The sequence below is a fragment of the Phoxinus phoxinus genome, assembly GCF_949152265.1.
Source record: "Phoxinus phoxinus genome assembly, chromosome: 21".
NCBI lineage: Eukaryota > Metazoa > Chordata > Actinopteri > Cypriniformes > Leuciscidae > Phoxinus > Phoxinus phoxinus.
Genome location: NC_136896.1, coordinates 6,269,359 through 6,296,966, shown reverse-complemented (window position 1 = coordinate 6,296,966; position 27,608 = coordinate 6,269,359). Strand labels below are relative to the sequence as shown.

The window sequence follows — 27,608 nt, the reverse complement described above, 5'->3', positions numbered from 1 at the left end:
TCATAAACCCCAAAACCAATCAGCGCAGTCCAACAAGTTCTGAGGTTCGTGATTGGTTTGTTGGACTCAAATCAAATCATGAGTCTCGGAACTTGTAGGTCTGCGCTGATTGGCTGAGTGACTGGTCGGTGTCGGTCCAGCTGGCAGCAGAGCAGAGGCGCAAGTAGTGTTGACAACGCCGCCTTGGATCTCTTCTCTTTTTTTATTTATTTCCTAAAGGTTATTTATTTGGAAACGACAAAGCGAATCCGGAGGAAAGGAAAGACAAGACATGGATTAATGTATTGCATACGTAAGTGTACTTCCTTGTTTAAGCTTGAGGGAAAGCTGTTAGCCGGTTAGCGTTAGCTGTCAGTGTTTACACACCGGGAGCAGCGAGCAAAACTCATTATGTTATCGACATCTTGCACATTTGACTCTAATATGTCATATTCACTAGAGGAAACCCTGTGTTATCTGTATTAAAGAAAAGGTGAAGGGGGAAAGCCCAGCCCAGGCGTTATTGACCTGCACCGCGCGAGCACGCGCAACATGTCAGAGATGCACGCGCAGTATCTTTTTTTTTTAGTAACGTTATAGAAATTACTGACTTTTTGGTGTTCTTGGTAACCACACATTAGTGCACTTTGCACGCTTTTAGTCGTTATTATCTGCAGTTACATTTGCACTCCCATTTCACAAGGTGTCATCAGTCTTAACATGGGTAAACTGCAAACAAGCTATGTTTGATATTAACGTTAAATATAACACCATGTCATAGTTTTGTCTTTTGGGGAACAACTATAAAAAGTGAATAAGTATTCAGATATTCTGAAATATGAAACAATTTATTCTGATACCAGTGGTGGAATTTTAAATTAACCCCAGAACATTCATTGTGTACAGTTTTTGAGTTACAGGTTTATTTGAGTAAATATGAATAGTCATAAAATAAAGTATGATATCCAATGCAATTCATGCTATTCATTATTGGTCACTTTCTACTTCATTTTTAATCTTTTTCTTTTTTTTCTATTGTTTATTAATGAAAGATCAGTTATTATGCTGCTGTAATCTATTTTTATCTGAAAAACGTTTGAGCTACTGTACTGGTAAGACTTGAAATGCTAGTTCTCGCATTAGAATGAATGGCTGTTAAGTAAAAAGCATTCAACATATAAGTGTTCATATATGAAAATCGTACTCCACGAAGTTACAGTAAAAGTGAAACTTGTTTTCATGTTAAATAGACAGTGCAGTGGTTTAATGTTGTTGGATGTTTTTTTTTAGAGACACACAAATGGTTGCACTGATTCATTAGAAAAATGTTAATATCTTGGATAATACACTGCATCTCAAATAGTATGGAGTAAAATATGGGATGATGGGATGGTTTAAAAAAGGTCAGAGGTTTACAGCATAATTTCTCACATGCTATAATATCAGAAACACCCTGAATTTGGGCAGACAATTCTAAAGCAAAACTTCAAGCCCATTTGTTGGTTTGGAATGAGAAGGTTCGGTTTTGTTTTGCAGCTGTGTCTGATCCATGTGCCAGTCAGCTGAAGCATGCTGGAAGAATGCAGCCCATAACCAGAAGAGATGCCGGAGTCTGGCATCAGACGAGGAGCCTGCTCTACAAAAACCTGCTGATCAAATGGAGGACCAAACAACAGAGTCTCCAGGTGCCGTTCATCTGCCACTCACACGCTTTCTTTTCCCTTCCTGTAGGTGCAAATCTGCTGCACTATTAAAGCATTTGCACGTCGTCTACTCTGTGCGCTGGTATAGATCTCCTTCAGTAAATGCTTCTCAAGGAGTGCTTGAAGTCAAATTGAAATCAACTGACAATTTTTTTTTTTTGTATTGAATATTACAGTATTTATTATAAATGATTTATCAGTGCATAGCCTTGTCAAAATAACTTGCTCTCCTTCACTCAAAGGACATCACAGCAGTAGCAAACATCTATTCCCAATGGACAAAATCAAGTCCTTCCCTACATTTGTTCTTGTTCGGGCAGCCGTTTTATTCGGATATGTCACAAAAGGGGAGAAAAGACTATCATGTATCATTTTACTTCAGGAGGATTTGTCCTTTACTAAGTGAATGTACATTTCATAAGCATCTGCTAAATGAGCAATCTAAAATTTCAATTACCCAGGCTGCTTTATAAAATCCGCTCCATCTGGATGAAATCCTCTTCTATCCACATCCTTTGACTCTTTACAACCCAGCAGGATTTTGATTCTCTGTTTTGATCCGGAAAGTGCAAAGGAAAAATCCATCATCCATCATAAATCCAACTTCTTTCCCCATTTTCTTCTGTTCATGTGGTCATGTATGTTTGTTTTATGTAAGGTAACTTTCTTAAATGTATTTTTAATGCCTCTCTGCTTCTGGTTGTTTTGTGAAGGGCCACATAAGAGCCTTTCAGAATTAAAAGGCTGTTAATGGATTGGTGTTCTGCCATAGTTCATGCCGTCATTAATACTTTTAAACCGACTTCGTAAAGGGAAGCTTGTCATGATCCATTATGAAAGCGGTTAGAAAGGGAACAAACTTAATTGATATGCAGTAGTCATGGTTGGCTTTTTTCCAGTAAGTGTCATCTCCGTATTGATTTTTTCTGGAGGTTGGAGATGCTGAAGTTGTGGAGTTATTGGGTGTAGTGGGCTTCATGCATGTAGGTCAAACATATTCAGTCAGTATAGGTGTTAGTGATTTACCACTATGGGACACAACCTGTATCAGACACGGATTATTCAATACAATTAATAGTAATACAATACTATTATTCAAACGTTTAGGCTTTTTTTGAATGGTTTTTGAAGGAAATCTCCTCACCAAGTCTGCTTGTTTTTTACAGTAAAGTAAAGGGTATACATTGACGTCACTTTCCTGCCGGATCACGCCCCCCTCAGCCGGGGCTTGAGTGTCAAATGAGCTGCTGCATGACTGGATTTCATTGGGGAAACTGCGAAAACGCGAGTAAATCGAAAGATTATATCAGTTTAAACTAAAGATTGGACTCGATAGTGTAACTTATCATAGATCCAGTGATCCATGGATATAGACATGCAGCCAGGAATGACATTTATATGTGCCGGATTTCGACGACGGGGAAATTCATCAAGCACATTTGCCTGTGAACGATTTATATAAATTATAAATACAATATAGGTAGGCCTAAATCCGGGTGATCACTTATCAATGTTATACCCTCATATTGACTCATCCAGCCCTAAAACTAGTTTAGTTTCTGTCAGTTTATTTAAAAACATCCATATATGCAGAATATAAGATGATAAATATTTCATTGATGAGTTGTCAATGTCAATACAATACATAGGGTGTGATTTTTACCCCGAAATTCAACATATTGACAAAAAGATAAGAGTCCAGTTGTTTCTGTGAATTGCAGCGATACCGTTTCTGTAGCTTTCGGCAGCCTGTAAAAATATACCTCAGATTTCTTGTCAAATCTGTTTGCACAGTCAATCGTAAAGCTCTTTCCGATTTTTGATGTGTTTTGTGATTTTCGCAGCATTCACACTGAAAACCAGTGCTGCCACTCAGTGGGCGTAACCGCAGTCACTCCGACCGACGGTGATGTCATGTGCAAACCCCTAATCATAGCTGAATTTTCAGCACCATTACTCTTGTCCTTAGTGTCACATGATCCTTTGAAAATCATTATAATATGCTGATTTGTTGCTCAAGTAACATTAGCAATGTTGCAGTTGCGCTACTTTTAGTTTAGTAGGAGCTGTGATGCATTTTGTCAGGATTTTTTAATTAATCAAAAGATTTTTTTTTTTTTTTTTTTTTTTGCTGTTGAATTGTTGTGTAAATGTGCAAAAACAGATTTATAATAGTCTGTTTCAAAAAATCTGTTTCAAGGGAGGTAATAGCCCATTTTTTCCCCCACCAGAATCCAGAATTCCGGGGAGACATGCAATCATGAAATCAATGACTTTTTTCAGTGTGGTCTTAAAATGAAATTACCATGACCTTTTGCAACAAACATTGTAGTGAGCGCCCTCCAGGCACATTAAAAGCTAAACTCATGTCATGGTCTAGCAAATGAACCCAGAGGGATGATCCCTCGCTGGTGCTCATGTATTTATGACCTCCAAGCCAGTAAATCAAGAGCTGTTGCTTAGAGACCATTACTGTATGGATTTACCTCTTTTTTTTTCTGAATTACCTCTTTTAATTTAAGTTTACATCAGGTATTTACTGTACAGTTTAAAAATATTTTGTAGGATATTTATTTCATTACCTCGTTTTATTAATATTATTAGTATTTACAGTATTAAATGGTAAATTCTATACAATTTATAATTTTTATTAGTATTCATAATTAATTGTTATTTTTAGAACAGTATTTTAACTGCCACAATTCCCTGTCAAATTTGAAGTGTTCCTCTTCTCTCTTTGCAGGAGCTGATCTTGCCTTTGCTGCTCCTGGGCCTCCTGATCCTCATCAGCACCCTCAACCCTCATGTCTCATACGGCAGTATCGGCACTAAGGAGCTGGAGTATGAACGGGACATGGCAATCAAAGCTCTTGGCTACACCCCCATCAACAATGTCACCAATTACATCATGGAAGAGGTTGCACGGGAACTGCGTAAGGCACATGTATTGGTCTTTCTTTAAAAATCGTTTAAAAGCCTAACTTTAAGCAAACCTCTAACTAGCATTGCATGGTATATTTGGTATGTTATTGAATGCTTTGCTAATTTATGATGAAGCAGCGTTGACTCTGATAGTAAAGTAGGACACTTACTGTGAACATTTGTTTTGATTTGTTTCTTGGTGTTGATTCCTCAGCTATGAATGAGCGATTAGATCTGTTCTCCACTGAGGAAGACTTGGAGAATGCCAGTCTCTATGAACCTGATGGCTACGTGGGGGTGGTCTTCTTGGATTCAATGTCGTACCGCCTGCGGTTCCCATACAACCAGCTTCCTCTGCCTAGTGACTTCACTGAATCCATAAGTGAGAATCCCCTAACACTGATGACATAAATCCATAGCATCAATGGCACCATATTTAGCTGCTGCTTTGGTTAAATGGCGACTTGCTTTTTGATGCGAATGACATTCAGTTTATTACCATTTTAATCTGTATTGAAGACACTGTTGAAGAAATAACACTTATGACTGGTATTTTTTTCTTTCTCTGGTCCACAGCAAGCTGTTACACAAACTATGTCAACTGCCGTGCTGCCAACTACTGGTATTCTGGATTCGTACGGCTGCAGTCTCTCATTGATGCTGCCATTATACAGGTTTGAAATTACATGGATGAATAATGTATTGGTATTTAAGCATTGTAGCTATAATAAGCAGTATGTGCCTGCTGAAGTCTGGGATAACCGTACGCCACTGTTTAAAAGTTGAGTTTTGAGCGGTCGTGTTGGAGGATTTTTTTTTTATTTTTTATTTTTTCACCCAGGCTGTATTTATTTGATCAAAAATACAGTAAAACTGTAATGTTGTGAAATATTTTTACAATCTGTAAGAACTGTTTTCTATTTTAATATATTTGAAAATATAATTTATTCCTGTGATGGCAAAGCTGAATTTTTAACAGCCATCACTCCAGTCCCACGAAACTTCAGAAATCATTCCAATATGCTGATTTGGTGCTCAAGAAATATATATTTTTATTATTATCAATGTGGAAACCTTTTTTCAGGATTCTTTAATGAATAGAAAGTTATAGGATGAATTATAAGGTCCCTGATGAGCTTTTTTGAGACCATTCAATAATAATTGCTCCATTCTTCTGCAGTTGAAGACCAAACGCCCGGTTTGGAATGAATTAAAAGTGCGTGCAGTGATGATGGGACATCCAGGTTCAGTGGAGGTCCAGAAGTTCCCTCACGCCCTGATCTCCATCTACCTAGTGCTGGCATTTACACCCTTTGTGTCCTTCCTCATTGTCAATGTGGCTGCTGAAAAAGAGCAGCGGCTGAAAGACACCATGAGCATGATGGGACTGTATGACTCTGCCTTTTGGTAAGTGTGTCTACTGCAGAACCTGAAATGAAATAATCGTAATTCATAGCTAGTTTAAATATTGTAAAAATGGTCAGTTTAAGTTCTCTTTTGTTTTCTTTAGGCTTTCATGGGGCCTTCTCTATGCCGCACTAGTGACGACCATGTCCATTCTCATGGCTGTTATAGCAACCTGCACGCCCCTGTTCTCCAACAGCAACTTCTTTGTCATCTTCCTCCTCATTTTCCTCTATGGAATATCCTCTGTGAGTCCTAGCAACCCTTACACATCCAGTGACGGTCTGAACAATAGCGACTTTAGAGAGTGCAAAGCATTTTAAATGGGTGTGCACTCATTTGGCCTCATGTCTCAATTTCCTCCCAAAGTGAGAGTAGCCATGTTAATGATGGGCTCATCTTCAACTTCATAATGTTATTAATTTTCGTTTTCCAAGGCTAAATTGCTTTTAGCTGTGTTGGTTTTCTTTTGCGTCAGAGGGGTGTTACTGTACTGGAAAAATATCTGACAAAATGCAAATCACTTCATTTAAGCTTGAATATATTTATGTAAATATGCCATTTTATGCCATATCATTTATGTGACTGATTAGGGGTTAAATTATATGAGGACATGCACTGAACACAATAAGGAATGTTAAATTTTAGTTCATGTTGACTTTTTTTTTCTTTCTTCTACTTCTCAATCCCACAGATTTTCTTCTCCTTCATGTTGACCCCTTTGTTTAAGAAGCCCAAGTTTGCGAGTACAGTGGGCTCCATGCTCACTGTGGTGTTTGGATGTCTGTCTCTTTTCACTGTACTGATGAGAGATTTCCCCCAGTCAGCTGTGTGGCTCCTCTGCCTTCTGTCCCCCAGCGCCTTCTCTATCGGCATTGCCCAGGTAACACACTTTTACACAAACATGCTCCATTGTATAACAGCGATCTCCTAGGTTATAGGACCGTTTGCCAAGAAATGCTTATGAGAACAGTGTGTATGTGTATGTGTATGATATACCCTGTGTATATCTTATTTTATTTATTTTTTTCAAACAAAGTAATACTATTCTGTAAGGAAGCATTAAATTGATCTAAAGTGACAAAGACATTTATAATGTTACATTTCAAATATATGCTGTTATTTAGTTCATAAAATCTTGAATTCTTTTAAAAACAGTTTTCCACTGTTTCTTGCCAACCAAATCTGCTCATTAGAATGATTTCTAAAGGAGAATTTGACATTGAAGACATTTGATTGGGATATGGCTGCTGACAATTTAGCTTATATTTAAAAAAATTAATTAAAATGGAAAGCAGTGGTTTTAAATTTTAATGTTTCACAATTATACTGTATTTACTGTATTTTGATCAATTAAATGCAGCTTTAATTATAATTTTAATAGTGTATATATATATATATATGTATGTGTGTATTATGTATATATACAAATGGTTAATAATGGCACTATTTTTGTGTGTAGGTGGTGTATCTGGAAGCTCAAGGGGACGGCGCAGTGTTCTCCACTCTGGGCATTGGTCCTCACCCCCTCTATGTTCCCATGGTCATGCTGTTCTTGGACTGCATTCTCTACCTACTTATAGCCATTTACCTGGACCAAGTGCTACCAGGTGACAACTAGAGTCAAAGCGTTTTGCATAAACTGGGGGTCTTCACGGGTCCACTTGGATTCCAAAAATCCGAGGTCCGACCTGACGGCGCGCTCCACATAAACTGCACTCTGCAAAATCCGACCCATTAGAAAGGATGAGTGTGTAGATTTCGTCTTAATAATAACATATATACCGTATACATTTTCTTGTCATTTGAGATTAAACATAATGCTTATGAGCGGTTTATCTTCTCCAAGGTGCTTGCCCAAGCAGAAAAAACTGATGTACTGTTGCCAGACCGATTACAGAAAACTATCTAAATGCAGGCCAATCTAATCAACTAAATAAAATTATCTAAAATTAAACCATGTCTATATATTTTTGTTTTTCCTCAAACAAAACAATTTGTGAAAATCCACAGAAAACATTCTCCTACATTTTTGGCATACACAAATTTGGCTATATGCTACGTTATCTGGTCACTTGGGTTAAAAAAAGTAGCTAATTAATGTTATGAAGATTACAAATAAGGTGGGAAGATGCCGTGTTTCTTATTGTTGTCTCTGATTTTGGTCTGTGTCATTCCCGATTGAAAAAGTAGTCTCACAATCGTACACACATCACTGCATTTTATATTCGTGTCCAGTATGGTTCGAAAAGGAATTGACATCGGTCTTGGGTCTAATTTTATCGGATGTGTCTTGGGTCGAGTTTTTCTTTTCTTTTTTTATTTATTTATTTATACACGTCGGGTTCGGGTAAGAAGTGATTCAGGTCAATTCGGGTCGAGTACAGATTTCAGGATCCAAGAAGAAAAACAAAAAACAAAAAGATAATCTTTTTTAGAGTTCCAGGCCTTAACATTGTTTATATTCAGACAACGTATGCCAATTTATACCATTGCAAATTAAGTAGCTCAGCATAAAAAAAACAAGAAGCTTGTTTGTTTACTGTCCAGTTAGTGCAGCTCCATAAAGTATTTTATTTCGTTTTTTTGCATTTTGCAAATCCCACAACATAAAATTCATACATTGTGTGGCTACACTAAAGAATGCGCACACAAATATTGTGTTAGTCATCATTTTACTGAGATGGAGGCATTTTGTGAGCTTCTCACTTACATGACCATTTCTTCCTTCAGGCGAGTTTGGCACAAGACGCTCAGTGCTGTACTTCCTAAAGCCATCCTATTGGTCAAAGCGGAGGAAGCGTTATGTGGAGGTGAGCTCTGTGTACGAGGGCGAGGTGAACGGAACCCCTGTGACTGATGAATCAGTGGAGGTGGTTTCTCCTGAGTTTAGAGGCAAAGATGTTATCAGGTACGCTATTTATTTATTTTTTATCTAGAAACTACAACGGCCAGTCAGTGTTGGTGGACGTGTATATATATTTTTTTATTTTTTATTATGAATGTTGTTGTTTTTTTTGTAAATATGTTAAACCTTGGTATTCTGAAATCAGACCAGCGAAGTGATTTAGGGAGCAGTTTGGGAAAGGGAGCAATGTTTTTAGAGCTGATGTTTAAATCCTTCAAAGCCTTCAAAATCCTTAGAATAGATTTGGACTTGAAGAGAGCTGGCTTGCAGCCAGAATGACCATTTAATATCCATCACATGCTTTCTGTGTTTATATTTTTACTCTTGTTAGGATCTGTAATATCCGTAAAATCTACAGAGAGAAAGACACCAAAGTGGAGGCTTTGAGAGGTGAGACTTCCCACCTGTGTTCAAATCGTGACACTTCTGGTCACACTTTTACACTTGGTCAGTATTTACGGTATGGATTTTAGGACTAAATTGCTTCTTGTATGCTGCAGGTAAAATGCTAAGTCAAGACCAAATGCCATTTGCAATCCATTATACTTTTATTGTACTAAATCTCATAGTACACTTTATTGGTACTAGTTGTATTATGACAGGAGACTTCTGGTTCTGATGTATAGGTGTATGTTTTGTGTTCTACTTTTGATCTAAAGGTTTGACTTTTGACATCTATGAGGGTCAGATCACAGCCCTGCTGGGTCACAGTGGAGCAGGAAAATCCACCCTCATGAACATCCTGTGTGGCATCTGTCCCCCTACAGAAGGTCAGACATGTGATGCATGGATGCTAGTTTCGAAAGTCACTTTTTTATACACGCATTTACCTCTACCTGAGTACCTGGAAAAGATAAAATGTTGTACTGCTTCCACACACTCTGTTATTGTGTGTTTTACGCATAGGCACAGCAACCATCTATGGCTCTCCAGTGGCCGAGATCGCAGAGGGGGCCGAGATGAAACAGCTGGTTGGTATATGCCCCCAGTTCAACATCATCTTTGATGTCCTCACTGTAGAGGAACACCTGAGGATCTTTGCTGCCATCAAAGGGATCCTGCCCTCTGATATTGACGGTGAGGTAGGAACTCCCAGTGGATCTAGAGACATCAGCTGACTTCATGTTGTATGGGAAATTCAAAAGCAAACCATGCACCAAGAGAACTGATTTGACATCAACTCCACCCTGCATATTAAACTACGTTCATTATAGAGTGAAACAGTGACCATACTCTTTTCAGTGTACTTAGTTCTAGAAGTATTTTTTTTCCATTGTTTTTCTCCATAGGTACTGTTACCGTTCAATAGTTTGGGGTCAGTACGACTTTAAAAAATGTTTTTTTGAAAGAAGTCTCTTGTGCTAACCGAGGCTACAAAAAAAATTTGTGTAATTTTTTACCCATCAAAAATGCAGTAAAACACCAGTATGTAAATGTATAATATTATTACAATTTAAAATAACTGTTTTCTATTTTAATATATATTTATAATTCTTGTGATGGCAAACAAAATTTTCAGCATCATTACTCCAGTTTTCAGTGTCACATGATTCTTCAGAATTATTTATAATATGCTAATTTGCGCATCAATGATCAAAAGTGAGAGTTAAGACAGTTTTCAACAATTTAATACAGGCTTACTGAACAAAAGTATACGTTTTTCAACAACAACAAAATCTTACTGACCTCAAACCTTTGAATAATATTCATAAAATGTGCATGTGCATTAAAAAAAAGCAATAAATCCAGCTCCATCCAGTTTGTGTAATCTTTGTGTTTTGGTGTAATTTCTGGTTTCAATTATCTCTCGTTTTAAGGTGAGGAAGGTTCTAAAGGATCTGGATTTGGAAAAGATTATGGATGCCCAGGCGAAGAACCTGAGTGGAGGCCAGAAGAGGAAGCTCTCTGTGGGCATAGCAGTTCTCGGAGACCCAAAGGTAAATGTCTGACCACTTATACCGGTGACTTCTTGATCCATTTGCTTATTTATTCCCCTCCATCGATGTCTGTCTTTTCGCTTATGAATCAGGTCCTCCTCCTTGATGAGCCTACGGCTGGTATGGACCCAGTGTCTCGGCACCAGGTTTGGTCCTTACTGAAGAGCCGTAGAGCAGGCAGAGTTACTGTACTCAGCACTCATTACATGGATGAGGCAGATATACTTGCAGGTACTTTTCTCATTTTTTCTTCTCTTCCATCAGTCATTTCCGTCGCAATCTCACACACCTCTGTGCGTTTTCTGTCTCTCAGATCGTAAAGCTGTCATCTCTCAAGGACAGCTGAAATGTGTTGGTTCCTCTTTGTACTTGAAGACAAAATGTGGGGTTGGCTACCATCTCAGGTCAGTTCAATGTTAAGAACTTTTTTTTTTCTTTTTGTAACCCAGGACATTACTACATTAACGTTGTCGTTCAAAACCTCCTGTAGAATGTCTGTGACTGAAGGCTGTGAGGTGGACAACATCACATCACTGGTCAAGAATCATGTTCCCAAGGCTCAGTTGTCAAGGCAGCAAGAGGCTGAGCTCACATTCACGTTGCCTTTCGAGAGCATGGACACTTTCCCAGGTCTTGTTTCTATTTGCCCTCATGTCACCATCTGCTATGTGCCATGCTGCCATATGCCCTGCGGAGCAACAGATTGTGTCATGCTGTCACCAGGACTGTGGTGGCATTTTATTGGGGCAGTTTAATTTAATTTTATATAGATTTATTGTCTGTATTGTTGTTATACTAAGTCTGTGATTGTTAGTTGAGTGTTTACTTCAAGCTTAGTTATATGTACTCGCCTTCATGCCATTCCAAACCTGTATTACTTTCTTTTGTCTAGCACAAGGTGTGTTTTTCACTCATTGTATAAACCTGAATGTTTGTCGAAATTGATTTGTTCCATTTAAGAGACAATATCATGTGGGTTTGGAGTGACATGAGGGTTAGTAAATGATGACTTTTTCTTTTAGGAAGTCTTTTGATGTTTGTGATTAGTTATCTTGTTCATTAAGCATTTGTACTCTAAACATATTAACAAATTCTATGGTTCCTACTCCTCATGACTTTTACTCATGTTGCATTTCAGGGCTATTTGCGGAGCTAGACTGTCGACCTGACCTGGGTATCATTAACTATGGCGTCTCCATGACAACGTTAGAGGATGTATTCCTGCGTCTAGAGGCAGAAGCAGAGGTGGATCAGGCTGGTAAGATAACCATTTACCTAAACCGCTTCCAATCATCACACTTCAAAATGAAATGGAAAAAAAATGGATCAGTGTTACAATGAACCAGCATAGTGAAGTGCTCAAGATGTATAACACCCACTCTATCTGTGTGTTCCTTCACTGGTAGACTACAGTGTGTTTAACCAGGATAAGGTGGAAGAAGAGGGAGACTCATGCTCTCTGGATGACACGGACCAGAGGCTGCTGACGTTTACAGACAGCAGGCAGGACGCAGTAACCGGTCATGCCCTCTGGAGGCAGCAGTTTAGCACGGTGGCCTGGCTGCACATGCTCAACCTGCAGAGAGAGAGAAAACCTATTGTATACAAGTGAGCAAATGCTAACAAGTGCTATGTTGATCATGTTTGCATTTCAGTAACACGCATGCATTTATTGCACGCTCTTGTATTTTAGAGTGTATAAATAAAGCCTGTACTGTTTAATTATTGCAGTAGAGCTGATATGCATGCACCAGTGACTGTGTATATATTAATAATGATAATATAAACTACTGTTCAGTAGTTATTTTGCTGTGATCATATGACGCTGAAGAGTGGAGTAACGGCTGCTGAAATTCAGCTTTGCCATCACAGGAATATATACATTTTAAAATATCTTAAAATGGACAACACTTAAATTGTCATTATAATTCAATATTTTCCATTCAGTATTACTGTGATTACTATATTATGGATCAAATAAATTCACCTGTGGTGAGCATAAGAGATTTGTTTTGAAAACGTTAAAATGTCTTACTGTGCCCAAACTTTGGCATTATATTTATATGGAACGTGACCCTAGACCATACTCAAAGCCATACTATTACAATTGGTGGGGACCTTGGGGAAATAAAGGTTGCTAATGAACCATAAAAGTATCTTAATTATCCATATAACTCAGGAGTTGTACATACTACATAGTCACACTATTTCCTGTTGATCACTGTGAAGCTGCTTTGGAACAATCTGTATTGTAAGTGCTATACAAATAAGGGTGACTTGACACTTTTGTCTTTTCTCTTTTGCTCAGTTTGACGCTGTTCCTGGTTTTCTTGTGTGCAATGCTGATTCTATCTATGGCCACAGGACACATTCAGATTCATTCTCCTGAAAGACTGTTTTCACCTATATACCTGCTGCACCGCAACGAGGCTCCTCATAAATACACCAGCAGTCTGCTTGTGGAAAACTCCACCAGTGAGTAACACTTCATACATATAAAGCTTGTTTGAGGATATGTCAAGGCATTGTTTTTGTTCAAATTGATGTGATGCAGATATGACATGTGAAATATGTGTGTTGTGGTAGATTCTGACCTGTCAGGGTTCATCCACAATCTGGAGTCTCAGGACATTAAAGTGGAAATTATGAAAAAACCAGACTACATGTCTGCTGCACCTGTCAGCGCCGCCATCAACGTGACTGGATCCGGTAAGGTGAGTGAGAGAATTGTTTATCAGTACAATTGGTTAATCTCTTTACACTTTTACACTCCATAGTAATGGATGGATTTTTTTCTAAAATAATTTTTCTATTGAAAAATAATTTAAACGGTTGGTGTTTAAAATCTTTATTTTTCCTTCCTGTCTTTTCTCGCTGTTTCTCTTTCCAGGATTTTACCTACATTTTAGCGTTTAACAGTACCACTGTGCACTCTTTGCCCATGGCTGTCAATGTGCTCAGTAACGCCCTCCTCAGGGGCTTTAACGGCACTGGACGCATTAGAACATGGACTAAACCGTTTGACTATGTAAGTGCAGTGCATTAATACGCTGAAGTTATTGCACAGACACTACTATGGTTTCTTGCAAGTGTCTATAGCTGTATTCTGTCTGCATTTTAGCAAATCCCAGATAAGACGTCCTACGCCCTGGTTTACATTGAGGCTGTAATTCTTGGGATGCTGGCTGCTGGAATGCCAGCCTACTTTGCAATGGACCACACAAGAGACAGAGAGGTACATATGTAGGTTGTAACTTCATTTAGGAATGGTTTGGCTTTTTATTTTAAAGTTTGGGGTCAGTGTTTTACTTTTATTCAGCAATGATGTATTACACTGATAAAAAAATGACACAGACTTATAATTTTTTTTTAAAATAAATTCTGCATTTCCATCACAGGGATACGTTCTGTTTTATAAAAATGCTATTTTAAAATGCAGTTATTTTAAAAAATAATACTGTTTCACAATATTACTGATTTTTTTAAATATTTTTTTTATACTGACTTACCGACAACCCCTTACCCATAATCACTTTAATAATTTGAGGGTTCTGTAAAAGCTTAATTTTTTTCAGAATGTCCCTACAATAATATTTCAGAGTTGTTATACATTGAATGTAACCACTCTATTTTTACTGTATTTGTATCAGTTGAAGTCTCGCTCGACCATGAGGATCTCTGGTCTTGTTCCTTCGGCGTACTGGTGTGGTCAAGCAGCGATTGATGTCCCTTTCTATTATCTCATCTTAACCTGTATGACCAGCACCCTGTTTGCCTTTCATTCTACAAACCTGCTTACCTCTCATAACATCATGTCTGTGGTAAGAAAACGCTTCACCTTACAGTGATTTGCTGCCACTAGACTTTTCGTAACATAGTTGTTGAAGCTTATAAAACAGAGCAGACAACTCAGTAACGGTCTTTTCGCCATTTTCAGGCTCTGTGTCTGATTGGCTTTGCTCCAGCCATGGTTCTCTTCACATACTGCGTGTCCTTCATGTTTGTCAGAGTCCAGAGCAATAGGGACTTCTTCTCAGTGGTGTCCATGATGGTAAGTAATAGTAATTTCATATTCATATGGAAAAACTGAAATATCGAAATCTCAGGCCATTTTGAAATTGTAATAATTAACTAAAAAAATCATGGGAAAGCCTATAATAAATAATAGTTTTAATTATATCCTTTTATTATATTTTAATTATTATATTTGAAGTATTTAGCTCCAAAAGTCATGGGAAGTCATTGTTCTAGGGGTGTGTAAACCCTGAAAATTATCTTTCAAATTCAAACGTGTCTGTATGAGGGTATTAAAGCTCTTGTTGTTTTTTTTGGTCCGTAGTTGTGTGTGGTTTCTGCATCCATAGTCCAGCTGGCTCTTGTGAATGAGAATTCTGGTGTCGCTCGTCTCCTGCACAATGCACTGTGTTTCTTCAGTCCACTTTACCCTCTTATGGGCTGCCTTAACTGCATTACCATGGTAACACTCACAGGACTTCATCTATTCAGTGTTTGAGAGCATGGATTAAATGCAGCCAATCAACTGAAGTGGGATTGAGCCTTATATATGTTGAAATGTGTTGTGCATTCTAGGCCACCTTCCTTCAGTCCCCTCATGATGATGATTTCCTGTGGAAGAACCTCTTCATCTCTGTTGTGGCCGTAAGTTAAATATGATTTTACATTCTCAAAGTCTGTTATACGGCTGTCTTTTACACTGAATCGTTGTTGTGGTTTCCATAGCCATACATCCAGTGTATCCTTCTGCTCTTCACCCTGAGATGTCTGGAGATCAGATATGGAGGGAAGACCATGAAAAATGACCAGCTCTGCAGGTCTGACTTCATAAACTAAATGTCTAAATATTAAAATGTTTTCCAAAGCCTCCAATCAGGAGTAACGTTTTGAATTACATTTATGAGCTCATGTTTTGCCTGATTCATGATAATTTTTTATACAAATATTGATGTAATTATTTATATCCCATGATACTGTTCCAGAACATTAACATTTAAACAGGGATGTGCTATGAAATCATTTTACTGAATTGTTATATAGTTACACTACCATTCACAGGAATAAATTACATTTTAAAATATAATCAAATATAATTTTAATTGTTTTTTTCTCTCAATATTATTGCTTTTACAAATAAATGCAGCCTTCTTGAGCTGGTTTAAAAAAAAAATCTTACTGACCCCAAACTTTTGAACTCTAGTGCACTTAAGTAGAAAATATTTGAATGTTAATTGCACATAATTTAAATATTAATCATAAGTTAAAATCAATGCACAACTTTTCAATGTTGCTTCCACATTTAAAGGCTGTTTATTAGATCAATAAAGGTAGATGTCATATTCAGTGAATAAGTGATTGTATGCAGAGCTTATGACCTATTAAGTTTAATTGCATTAGAATTGGTACTGAAAATATTTTAACCACATGTTATTATTATAAGCAGTAGTTACTAAGCACATAGTGTGTGAACTGTTTTAATTTAAGTGCGACCTTATGAATGGCTGGTGCAACCCTATCCCAGATCATTAAGAAATTGAGCTTGATCTCTGAACTCTGTGTTCTAAAGGATTTTCTCCCAAGCAAAGAGCAAAGCTCAGCGGAACCCAGAGGAGAGCGTGAGTGAGGATGAGGATGTTCAGATGGAGAAAGCTCGAGTGAAGGAGGCGTTGACCTGTCAGTGCTGTGAGGAGGTACACCTCATTTTTCTATAAATCGTTTGTCACATCACATTGTTGTCTAACAACATTTGAATATGGAGAAATATATATATATTTTTTTTTTCAGAAACCAGTGGTGGTGGTGAGTAACCTCAGGAAACAGTACAAAGGCAAGAGGGAGGCCTTCTCACTCAACAAGAGAAGGAAAGTGGCCACTAAGAACATCTCCTTCTGTGTTCGCAAAGGTAGAATTTCCCTTTATTTGCTGTACTGTAATAATGATGTTAGAGAGAGCAAGCAGATGTTTATGAAAAATGACCTGTGCTCAGGTGAGGTTTTGGGTCTGCTGGGACCAAATGGAGCAGGAAAGAGCACTATCATGCACATGCTGTCTGGAGACACTGAACCCAATGCTGGACAGGTTTGTCCAGCTCAAAATGTGTTGCTGGTTATGAGTTATTTTGAACATGAGGCTTGTTCTGACTATAGTTTGATACTGATTTTTAGATTCTGATGGGAGATTATGGCACAGACTTCCAGCCAGTGGAGAACCCCTTGGAGCATGTAGGGTACTGTCCTCAGGTGAACCCTCTGTGGCCTAGAGTCACTCTACAGGAGCACCTGGAGATCTATGCTGCCATCAAGGGGCTGCATCAACGTGATATCCCAAACATCATTAAGCGGTACAAAGTCATCTTTTTTTTTTAAACAATTGAGGCACAACTTTTGCATTTTCATTTTACATTTACTCTACCATTCAAAGGTTTGAGTTTGGTAAGCTATTTTTGAAAATGTTTTTGAAAGAAGTATCTTATGCTCACCAAGGCTGCTTTCATTTGAAAGAAATATGTTTTAAAGAAATATGCAATTTAGAGTAACTGTTAATTATATTATTTTCATATATTTAAAATCAAATTAATTCCTGTAATGGCAAAGCTGAATTTTGCAAAGCTAAATCATTACTCATCCTTTAACGAAAGTTAAAATGAACAATGAAATTTTAACATTTTAAATGTCTTCACTGATCATCACCTTTGATCATTTTGCTAAAAAGGAAAAATTCTTACAGGCCTCACACATTTTACTCCAGAATTTTTTTACTCTCACAAACCAGGGTTTAAATGTTTTATATATTTTCTGATTATTAATCACTTTGCTCCAACATTATTATTATTATTATTATATAAAAAAAATATTTTAATTTTATTTTAGTGTCTCAAATTAAAAAAAATATATTGACTATCTAGTGTAATGCTGCAAGTGACTGTGACCTGACCATTGCTGCAAATATTCAAGGGAATAAAATGTAAAAGAATGCTACTTTTGTAGCCCGTTAAGAGCGATTTATGGCTGGAAAAATGTTCTCAATTCACCAGCCTTTGGCAGGTCTATTTTGTCACTGCTTATCAATATGACCATTTGTCTATCACACAAATTATACAGTATGACCACATGGCAATTTTTTTATATTGTGTGGGCTGTCTTTGCAGTGTTGTGAGTGCTCTAGAGCTAAAGGATCATCTTTACAAACAGGCAAAAAACTTGTCTGCAGGGCTAAAGAGGAAGGTAAGTCAAAAACGCTTATAATTCGGTATAGAAAATTGAAAACCATATGTTGTCATGTACTTTAGGCTTATTTCTTTTGTATTTTTCATGCTAGTTGTGCTTTGCACTAAGCATGCTGGGAAATCCTCAGATAGTTCTGTTGGACGAACCATCTTCAGGGATGGATCCCAAATCAAAACAGCGCATGTGGTAATTTACTACACTAAATTTCTTTTCACTGTTTTAGTTTTGTATTGTGCCATACTGATACATATTTTAATAAACGTGTAGATATAAAACCGAGGGCTGCAAAAATAAACATTCAGTGGTTCATTCCAGGAGGGCAATCCGTGCTGCCTTTAAGAACAAACAGCGAGGGGCTCTTTTGACCACCCACTACATGGAAGAGGCGGAGGCTGTGTGTGACCGTGTGGCCATCATGGTTTCTGGTCAGCTGAGGTGAGAGGCTGGGACAGATAAATGCGTCAATTAATGATGTCAAGCTACTACCTTGCTTTAACCTAGACATATTGAGAATTTGGAGGAAGCAAGTAAAGCAGAAAAGAAAGCATGTAACATTTTATTCCGTCCCCTGCAGGTGTATTGGCTCAATTCAGCACTTGAAGGGGAAGTTTGGGAGAGGCTACAGCCTAGAGATTAATCTCAGGGAGGAGCTCACGGGTCTCCAGCAGGTAGCACTGTTGCACAAAGAGATACTGAAGATATTTCCCCATGCTGCTCGTCAGGACAGGTGAGACGTTTCTGCATTGGATTATAAATTAAATGGACTCTTGGGAGAAAAAAAGTCAAGCAAATGTATGACAAAAGTAGAATGTAAAACATCTGGGAGTTCGAAGTTGTTGTTTTATTTTTATTTATTTATAAATTTCTTGGATCTTTGCAGTTTTGCCACTCTGATGGTGTATAAAATCCCAATGGAAGATGTGAAGTCACTAGCCAAGTCCTTTGCCCAGTTGGAAAGTGGTAAGAAATGGACCCCATAATAACCAGAGTGTTTTGTGAAGAGTTAATATTTTAGAGTTACTATTTTGATCATTCACCTTTGTCTTCACAGCTAAACAGAACTTTCACTTTGAAGAGTACAACTTCTCCCAGTCAACCCTTGAACAAGTATGTCACTATTGGATCTCCTTTAAAAAGACAGCAATTTTTTTATTTATTTTTTATTTAACATTTTTAAAGCAAAAATCCTAATAAAATGTTAGTGTAGTCATTTTCACACCGGTAAATGAAGTGTGGGCGGAGATATAGTTTACTGACATCACTTGATTCGTCCTGGTTAACTACTTCACTAAAATGCTCCCACATCACATGGTACTGGTACTTATTCTTTAATTCCTTTGTTTTTAATTGTTTTAATTTCTCTCGGCTCTGTTTTGCCTCCTTTGCTGCTTAAACTAGTGGACCCCGCAACTGCGTATTTTAATGAGTCTGCAAATTAATGCCTGATGAAAAAAAACCTTTTACATTTCCAAACTAATGTTGTAAAACACTTTTATCAGAATAATTTCTATACATTTTTAGTCAAGGATGTTAAGTTAAGCAATTTCTGATCGTTTTTTCCTTTGAATTTTATATAATGACCACTAGGAGGTGCTCAAGGCATGTTTTCCTTTATTGTTTTTTCCGGAAGTTCTACGTTGTTGTTGATAGTGATGCGCGGGTCGGCTTTTTTTCCAACCCGCGGGTCCGCATTTATGAAATTATTTGGCCCGCCCCAGCCCGCCCCGCACCACTGTATCTATTTTTACAACCCGCCCTGCACCGCACCCGCGACCATAAAATAGACATGCGTTGTAATGGAAATGAAAACAGCCTTTATTACAGCCTGAAAGTGCAGAAACATCGCCATGTTAACTGACAACAACAGACGATTATGAATATGAATGAAATGAACCATAAATCACGTAGCCGAAACTGCTGTTGTCTCCTGCTGCAACTATTTCTGAGAACCGGTCCCAAACATTAGATTTAGCAGCCTGACCTTCTTTTCTTTTAATGATGTAAATTCCCGACCTCAACATCTCCCTCACCTCGTCTTCCATCTCCACTTTTATTTCTCCTTATTTTGTAGCTGGCGGTGGGAGCTGTTTGGCGCGCCGCTTTCGTGACATCACGTGACGCCTCGCCTGGGCACATCACGCAATATACGTTGCTGCGATCTTCATATTGTAAACTTATCAAATAACCTAATACAATATGAAAATATATATTCCCAAATATTTCATATAGGCTAACATTTTTTTATTTTGTTTTTAATGACCCGCCCCAACCCGCCCCGCAAATAAAGTGACAATTTCTTTACCCGCCCCAACCCGACCCGCGGGTAACCCGCGGGGTCCGCGGGTTATGAGACGACCCGCGCATCACTAGTTGTTGAAACCAAAAGTGACACACGTTTGTTGCTTTTTACCATGAAAGGACAGTTCCTTTTCTAATAAAATCAACACAATAATACCGCTGGACAGCGGCACCGGACCACCCACAACCAGCCAGAGCACTCACCAATCCTTTCGATCCACAAGAACTTGAAATGAACACGCTGAAACCTGGGAAAGCAGCAGGAATCGATGATGTACTAGCAGAAATGATACAGCACCTGGGACCTAAAGCAAAGACCTGGCTCCTAGAAATGCTGAACTCATGCATGGCAGAGAAAATAATCCCATCGGTATGGAGAACGGCCAAGACAGGCGCAGTCCTCAAACCTGGAAAGGATCCATCATCCCCAAAGAGCTACAGACCAATTTCACTCTTCTGCATCAACTACAAGCTCTACGAGAGGCTATTACTCCAACGCCTTATGCCACTTATAAAGATCAAGCTGGTTTCCGTCCTGGCCGCTCCTGTACTGGGCAGCTATTGAACCTCACCCAACATATTGCAAACTCCTCACCGGAGCAGCTTTCATAGACCTCACTGCTGCCTACGATACTGTCCATCACTGCACCATGATTAGGAAACTTTTTGACATGACTGGTGACCTCAACCTGTGTCAAATCATCAAAGGCCTCCTCAACAACAGGCACTTTTTTGTCCAACTAAATGACAAGAGCAGCTAATGGAAACCCCAAAAGAACGGCCTACCACAAGGCAGAGGAGGGGCCGCCCTCCTCTTCATCTACACTAATGACCAACCACTTCACCCACAATGCCGCCGCTTTATTTATGCAGACGACCTCTGCATCACCACCCAACAGGAGAACTTCCAGAAGATTGAGCTTGTCCTGGAAAGTGCCCTCCAAGAGATGACAACCTACTACAAAAACAACCACCTACAAAAACAACCACCTGAAACCCAACCCATCAAAAACCCAACTATGCAGCTTACATCTTAAAAATCGAGATGCGAAATGGGAAGGGATGGCTTCAAACTCTCCAACCACCCTCACCCCGTGTACCTGGGAGTCACACTCGACAGGACACTCTTTCTAAACTCGCATCCAGAACACCAAAGCCAAGATCAACACTCGCAATAACATCCTGCGCAAACTGGTAAACTCAAAATGGGGTGCCGATCCACCAACCATCCGCACAACTGCCCTAGCCCTGTGCTTCTCCACAGCCAAATACCTGTGCTCAAGCTGGAGCCGCTCCCACCATACCAAACTGATTGACACAGCCCTCAACGACACCTGCCGCATTATCACAAGATGTATAAAGACCGCGTCAGTCCCGTGACTATACGCTCTAGCTGGCATTGATTAAACTAAATAATAACTTTGAGCCCTGTGTCAGTCATCTCACCTGTTGCGACTCTGTAACTTGTTGTATGGAGCAGAGCAGAGCAGATGCTTTCAGTTTATAATTGTAGCGCTCATTGTCCAACCGGACTAAATGTTTTTTATTTCTATAAAAAAAGCAAAACAACGGTGGGCAAGTAATGTAATCGGTGTACTGCCGAACACCATGTAACACCAACTACCACAGAAAGCCTATGACAGCGAAGTAGGAAAAAGAAGTAGTCTTAAATTCATCGGAGAAGATATTTATTATATAAGAATTTTTTTTATTAGAAAACAAGGCAAAGATACTAAATAATAGTTAGGATTTTTGTTGTATTTATCTGTAATTGTGTTTTGAAAGCGTGTACCTGTTTTTCAGGTTTTCATGGAGTTCGCTAAAGAGCAGGAGAAAGAAGAGGAGGAAGTCGGATCGCTTAGCACAACATTTCAATGGCAGAGACTGAGACAAGATGGCCCTATATCCATCAATCACGCTGACAGCATAGTACACCAGCTATGAGCCGACCCTGAAGTGTTGTGCCCTTTTCTCTCTCTCTCTCTATCACTCCGCATGTGCCGTCCTTTGCCTTAAGAGCCATAAACTGATGGGACTCTCAGGACAATAGAGTGTGGAGACTCCAGTGGCCACTAGCACACATACGTGTGGGCTGTGACACTCGCTTTGGCTCTGGTACTGGCACTTGCTCAGATATGATCTGACACACAACTCGCGTGTCAGCTGTAGATGCCGAGCTAGACTTGGCAGTTCTTTTTTTTCTTTTTTTATGAAGATATTTTATTTTTTAAATTCGAACTTCGTATACCTTCTTTTCACCCATTGTTGTGTGTCTTGCTCGCATTCTGTTGTCAAAATACACTACTTCAGTCACTTGGAAATTAGTTGCATGGAGCGGGTTCCACATTATTGAAGCGGTACCAAAGTCTCACTCACATCGACACCAATACAGTGCTTTTCGGTGTCTGTAGCATGGGATATAAACTTGTGTATGTACAGCTATATAACTTAATTATCTATGTGTACTGTTGTAAGGTAAATTTTCAGACAGGAGAATCGCATTATGGCTGTGTGCAAATTTTCAGGCAGCATTAACACTGAGATTTACCAGCATGTAGTGGGCTGCTCTCGATTCTTGTAACCCTTTTTAGGGTCGGAAAGGCCCTGCCGGTGCATGAAGCCTCTTCTGCCTCTGCTGCACCCGGGAGATCTCCAAGACTCCTTTCTAAAACACCAGCACGTGTTTCAGGCCTTCACACAGAGCTCTCCAAAGAAAAACAGGGCTAAGCAATCACAGCAAGCAATCGAGTGGGTTGAAATCAAGACGATGAAGAGCTTCTCTCTGTCATCCCTTTTCCATCCCGTCGTCAGGTGGCCTTCCTATAGGAGCAGTTTAAAATCAGTAGCTTGCTCACAATACGTACCATACCATGTAGCACTCCAGATTAGTTGCAAACTGCTGAGTGGTCTTTTATTTTATTGTTGTTGTTTTTTTAAAATGAAAGCGACAATGCTTTATGAACTGTGAGCACTGAATGTACAGTGGAGCTGTTTGCTGACGTTTCATGGTGAGCCAGTTTAAAGTATCCAGTTTAAGTGTTCACTTTTAAAAGATTTGGAAGACTTTTGGGCTCATTCGAAGTTGGTTGGTTCTTGCTTAAAACGGTTAATCTTTTTTTATCTTTTGGAAAAATGTTGATTAAACAAAAATGATTAAACGATCACCTCTATTTTGTGTAAGTGAAATCCATAAATTGATTTCTCTGTAGTGTAAAGGACCGCATTGGTGAATACTGTACCTTTCACAAATTAATTGTATACAAAAATGTCTAAACTACAGGATTTTTTTTTTTCATTATTAATGGGAAGTACTTTTAATTTAATAAGGTTATATGCATTAGTTAATGCAGTAGCTGGTATGGAATAATTCCCAACCATGTGTTTTTGTAACATTTTAGTGACCAAACATGCATTAACTAATGTATTACCAATTACAGTTATTCTTTATTGGCGAGAGTGAGCTGCCGTTCTCATTTCTCTCTCTTCATGTTGGTTGAAGTATGATACACCAATGTGTTTTTCTCTGAAAGTGTTCTAGTTTCAGAACTCATGCGTTTACACTCTGCATCTTTCTGGTGAGTTTCTGATATTCCTTTTGTCCTGTAGATGTTTCCCTATCCAGCTCCTAGCGATGCTGTTGGCATAAAGAACTCTCTCCCAAGTACTTCTGAAAGATGTTTGATAGATGTTTCATGGTTACCCTTGAACAAATCTGTTGTAGATGGTTACGTTTTCGGATTATACTCGGTTTGGAAATATATAGGTACTTTTTAATTTTCTGGACATTTAACCCTAGTTGAATGTGAAGCGGTGTGTAAAGTGTTGTGTGGAGCGGTCCGCAAAAATTGTAATCAATGCCAAGTTGGCAAGTTATGTGGACTATATGCATTTGATTTTTTTCCGGTTTCATCTTCCTAAATTTGATTTACAGCAAATCAAACTCTTGTCTATTTTTAGAGACACTCAATGCAACTTGCGTAGCATTTAAGGTATCACACAGTTTTTAAATGAACAACGATGTCTTTGAACCAGATTTTTTGGAAATGATGGCTGACAGTGAATTTTTAGGGGGAGATAATTGTAATTTTTGCACAAATATAGCCTGTCATGTCAGTAATGTATACCATTTTCTGTAATGTTTAACACTGACCAGTTTAGTCTGCTGGACTGGGTTAAAATGGGATGATTATATTGAACACTCTCTAACATCTATTTAACCAATACCTTTATTTCCTCCAAAGTGCAATATATGAATACTTGTGCGTGTGAGTAATTAATGCATTATGTAGACTTGTGTCATTGCAAACTGCAATATTAATGTTGTCTCCCTTGTGATCTCAGATGTGTCTTGCAGTAAAATGTAGCCACAAATCTATAATCTTTTAGAACGCTTTGCACTCTCTTCCCCTAGTGCCCATTTCCTGCCATTTGTATGCAACATTTTTGTTTGAAAATAAATTGTATTCATGACATAAATTTTTGGAATGTGAATAAGTTGCACATATTTCACGAGTGTAAAAGGTTTTATTTGATTTATTTAAGCCTGTTTTTCACCATTGAGATCGACGGTTAATGCTCCAGTGGTTATTCTTCACCCTTTGTTCCACAAAAATTACCACGAGGGTTGAAATAAATAGGGTGAAATTATTTCCTTATTTTGTGCAGAACTGTAGAATTATTTGGTGTCTGGTTTAGAGTTTAGCAGTGATGATGGGGTGGCCAGAATGGGTCTTGATCTTAATGGATATGCATATTCACAAAGAATGCTAGGAGTTTTTGCTTAGTCTGTTCACAACAAGGAAATCTTAATATATAAGTCTATACGGGGCCTGTATGTATAAAACTTATCAGAAATGTTCTGAAGAATAGTCTTAAGCTTTGACTTAAGTGTCAAAAAATTCTTAGTAAAAAGTAGGACTTGTCTAAGGGTAGGAGATGTTTATAAAGCAGCTAAAAGCAACTTTCAGTAAAGTCTTGGACAGATTCTCAAATATTTTCATGATTTATCACAACTCTTTTATCTTTTGTCAAATCAACTTCGATAACTAATGTGTGAAGATAACATACTGTTTTGAGTTTGTTTATTAAACCATTATTCATTGTAATAACTCAAATTTTTAATTACAAAGAACTCAATTTTAAGGCAACAAGGTAACTTGCTTTTTTAAGTTAAAACATTTTTTTTTTTTTTTACAGTGTAAGGACTACAATATCAACTCAAAATAGCCGCCCTCAACCACTGAATCAGCCAATAGTGAGCCTGCAAGGGGGAGGTCACAGCAGCACGACACCAATTTAGCATTTATAAAATCATTAAAATTATTTGTTGATGCCACAGAATCTTTTTCTATGTCTCCTCATGTATAGTTATGATGCAAACATAAGTTGTATGTCCATAAACAACAACCGCTCCACAAACTCCAGGGAAGCCCAAAATCCTCATAAAAGTGACTTGATTTTGCTGCATGGTTTGAACGTCAGTTGGAAAGTCAATGAACTACCAAAAGTAGTGGCCAAAAGGCTTGCAAAATTGACATCTTCAACCTTTATCCAGATATTATTAATAATGTGTTAAAGATTTTGTAAGCATATTGTGTAGTTATGCTTTCAGTCAATTGTTTTATTTGTGATAATGCAATGAAAGAAACATGCAAAATCATGCTAAGAAATTATGAGCACATGCAAACCAACAAGAGAGAACCAGTGACAATGTAATAACTGATTATGTTGTTTTCAATGTATTCTTTTTCCTGTGAGCTTTTTTATTTTTCTAAACCATAGCTGTAGTTTGCCGCCTTTGCCAAATAGTTTGGCCAGATAACCTTCACTAACTTTAATATTTTGTTCTTTCTTCATATTTAAAAATGTAAAATATTTGATATATTATATATATATAGGCCCTGTTTGGTGTGGTCAGTGCCACAATAGTGTTATTTAAAACCCTGCTCGCTGTGTACTGAAGGGCCAAAGTCATCACTGCTGCATTTTTCTAGTCGCCAAAAAAATGTCATTATTACTTTCATTACTGCAGTCAAAAAGCATTTAGTGGGAGAGGTTATTACATGTCTTACAAATCTTAAAGAATAACTTTACGACTGCCTGTAGCATTTATTTAACACCCTGTCATCATATTATTCATACAGTACATAACTCCAATACATTATATCATTTTTTTTTAAAGTGAGTCTTCTCCTCCTCTCTGCTGCCATCTTGTTATTCCTACTAGGATACGTCTCCAGCACTCTTACATAATGTGGGAGCTGAGACCTAGTCTTGACACTTGAATGAATCACACTTATTCTTAATTCTAAGAGTAAAATTATGTCATGTTAGAATTTTGTAATACTCTGATATATTTAAACCGCTGCGATGCAGATTGACAACATCAGGCGTGCTTCGGATAATTTCTGAGTTTCTCATCACCTGAACTGACTTCACTTGAACCACAACGCAAATGCTTAATTTCCCTGTTCAAATTCTTTGTGTATTACAAAGTTACGTTAAATTCCTAACGAGTCCTAAAACGAGGAGTGGCACGACCCTAACAAGAGAGTTGCTCTTGGTTTAAAACAAACAAACAAACAAACAAACACAAAGTTTAAACTTTTCACATTTCCTCATTAGGAGGAACTGCCCCAAGATTGTGTGAATCCTGTGAAAGCATCTCATCGTCACTGTAATGTTTGCATTCTGTTCTTGGGCTTATTTTTGTACATTCTTGAACTCGGTGGCATGAATTATGACACAGCTGCTCGCGCACTTTTATTTCCACCAATCGAAAACAAAACCTAATTTTCTACAATGTTCTATACTAACAATCATTTGTCTTATGCTGCATTGCAAGCACTAGTGTATATCCCCTCAAATATGAAATTCCTCCAAATTCAGGTATGTATAGCCTACTGCTGGTGTAAATTGGGATATAATAAAACATTTACATTTGACAAAGTCATCAGTCTCCTTATTCATTTGCATATGAACCATGCAACAGGATCAGGATGATTCCCTAACATGATGCTGAAGTCCTAGTGTGAATGAAGCTGAAGAAGTGTATTTTTGTGGAAGTTGAGTTGACAGCTGTCAGTCTGCCTCAGTGATTGACACATGTTGGGCGACACCTGTGAATGATCCTCATTACTTTCTCCGACCTCGTTGTTGGAATGTAAGAGTTGTGTTTTATCTCCCTTTGTTTCGCTCTGTAAAGAGTTTTCGCTCT

The 27,608-nt window shown here is 38.1% G+C and overlaps 1 protein-coding gene across 1 annotated transcript; it reads left to right on the top strand.

Annotated features, from left to right (window-relative positions):
- The first annotated feature begins 96 nt into the window (after positions 1-96).
- Positions 97-25,046, top strand: abca5 (ATP-binding cassette, sub-family A (ABC1), member 5). The gene is made up of 39 exons (XM_079595964.1): positions 97-292; positions 1,516-1,664; positions 4,426-4,615; positions 4,819-4,986; positions 5,181-5,278; positions 5,785-6,011; positions 6,115-6,256; positions 6,703-6,891; positions 7,471-7,618; positions 8,742-8,919; positions 9,248-9,306; positions 9,576-9,686; positions 9,823-9,998; positions 10,734-10,853; positions 10,946-11,084; positions 11,167-11,257; positions 11,344-11,483; positions 11,992-12,111; positions 12,260-12,461; positions 13,162-13,328; positions 13,440-13,567; positions 13,744-13,881; positions 13,975-14,088; positions 14,504-14,674; positions 14,791-14,904; positions 15,193-15,330; positions 15,444-15,512; positions 15,594-15,685; positions 16,435-16,558; positions 16,653-16,770; positions 16,855-16,946; positions 17,033-17,208; positions 18,016-18,091; positions 18,186-18,280; positions 18,410-18,529; positions 18,669-18,821; positions 18,975-19,054; positions 19,146-19,201; positions 22,196-25,046. Exons 1-39 carry the CDS (start codon positions 280-282, stop codon positions 22,334-22,336), a joined length of 5,022 nt encoding a protein of 1,673 aa, XP_079452090.1. The 5' UTR covers positions 97-279; the 3' UTR covers positions 22,337-25,046.
- The last annotated feature ends 2,562 nt before the right edge of the window (positions 25,047-27,608 follow it).

Excerpts from the sequence above, each read along its gene's own strand:
- abca5 (XM_079595964.1), top strand. Across the intron at positions 7,619-8,741 it reads CCTGGACCAAGTGCTACCAG|GCGAGTTTGGCACAAGACGC; the intron begins GTGACAACTAGA and ends TTCTTCCTTCAG. Across the intron at positions 17,209-18,015 it reads ATCCCAAACATCATTAAGCG|TGTTGTGAGTGCTCTAGAGC; the intron begins GTACAAAGTCAT and ends CTGTCTTTGCAG.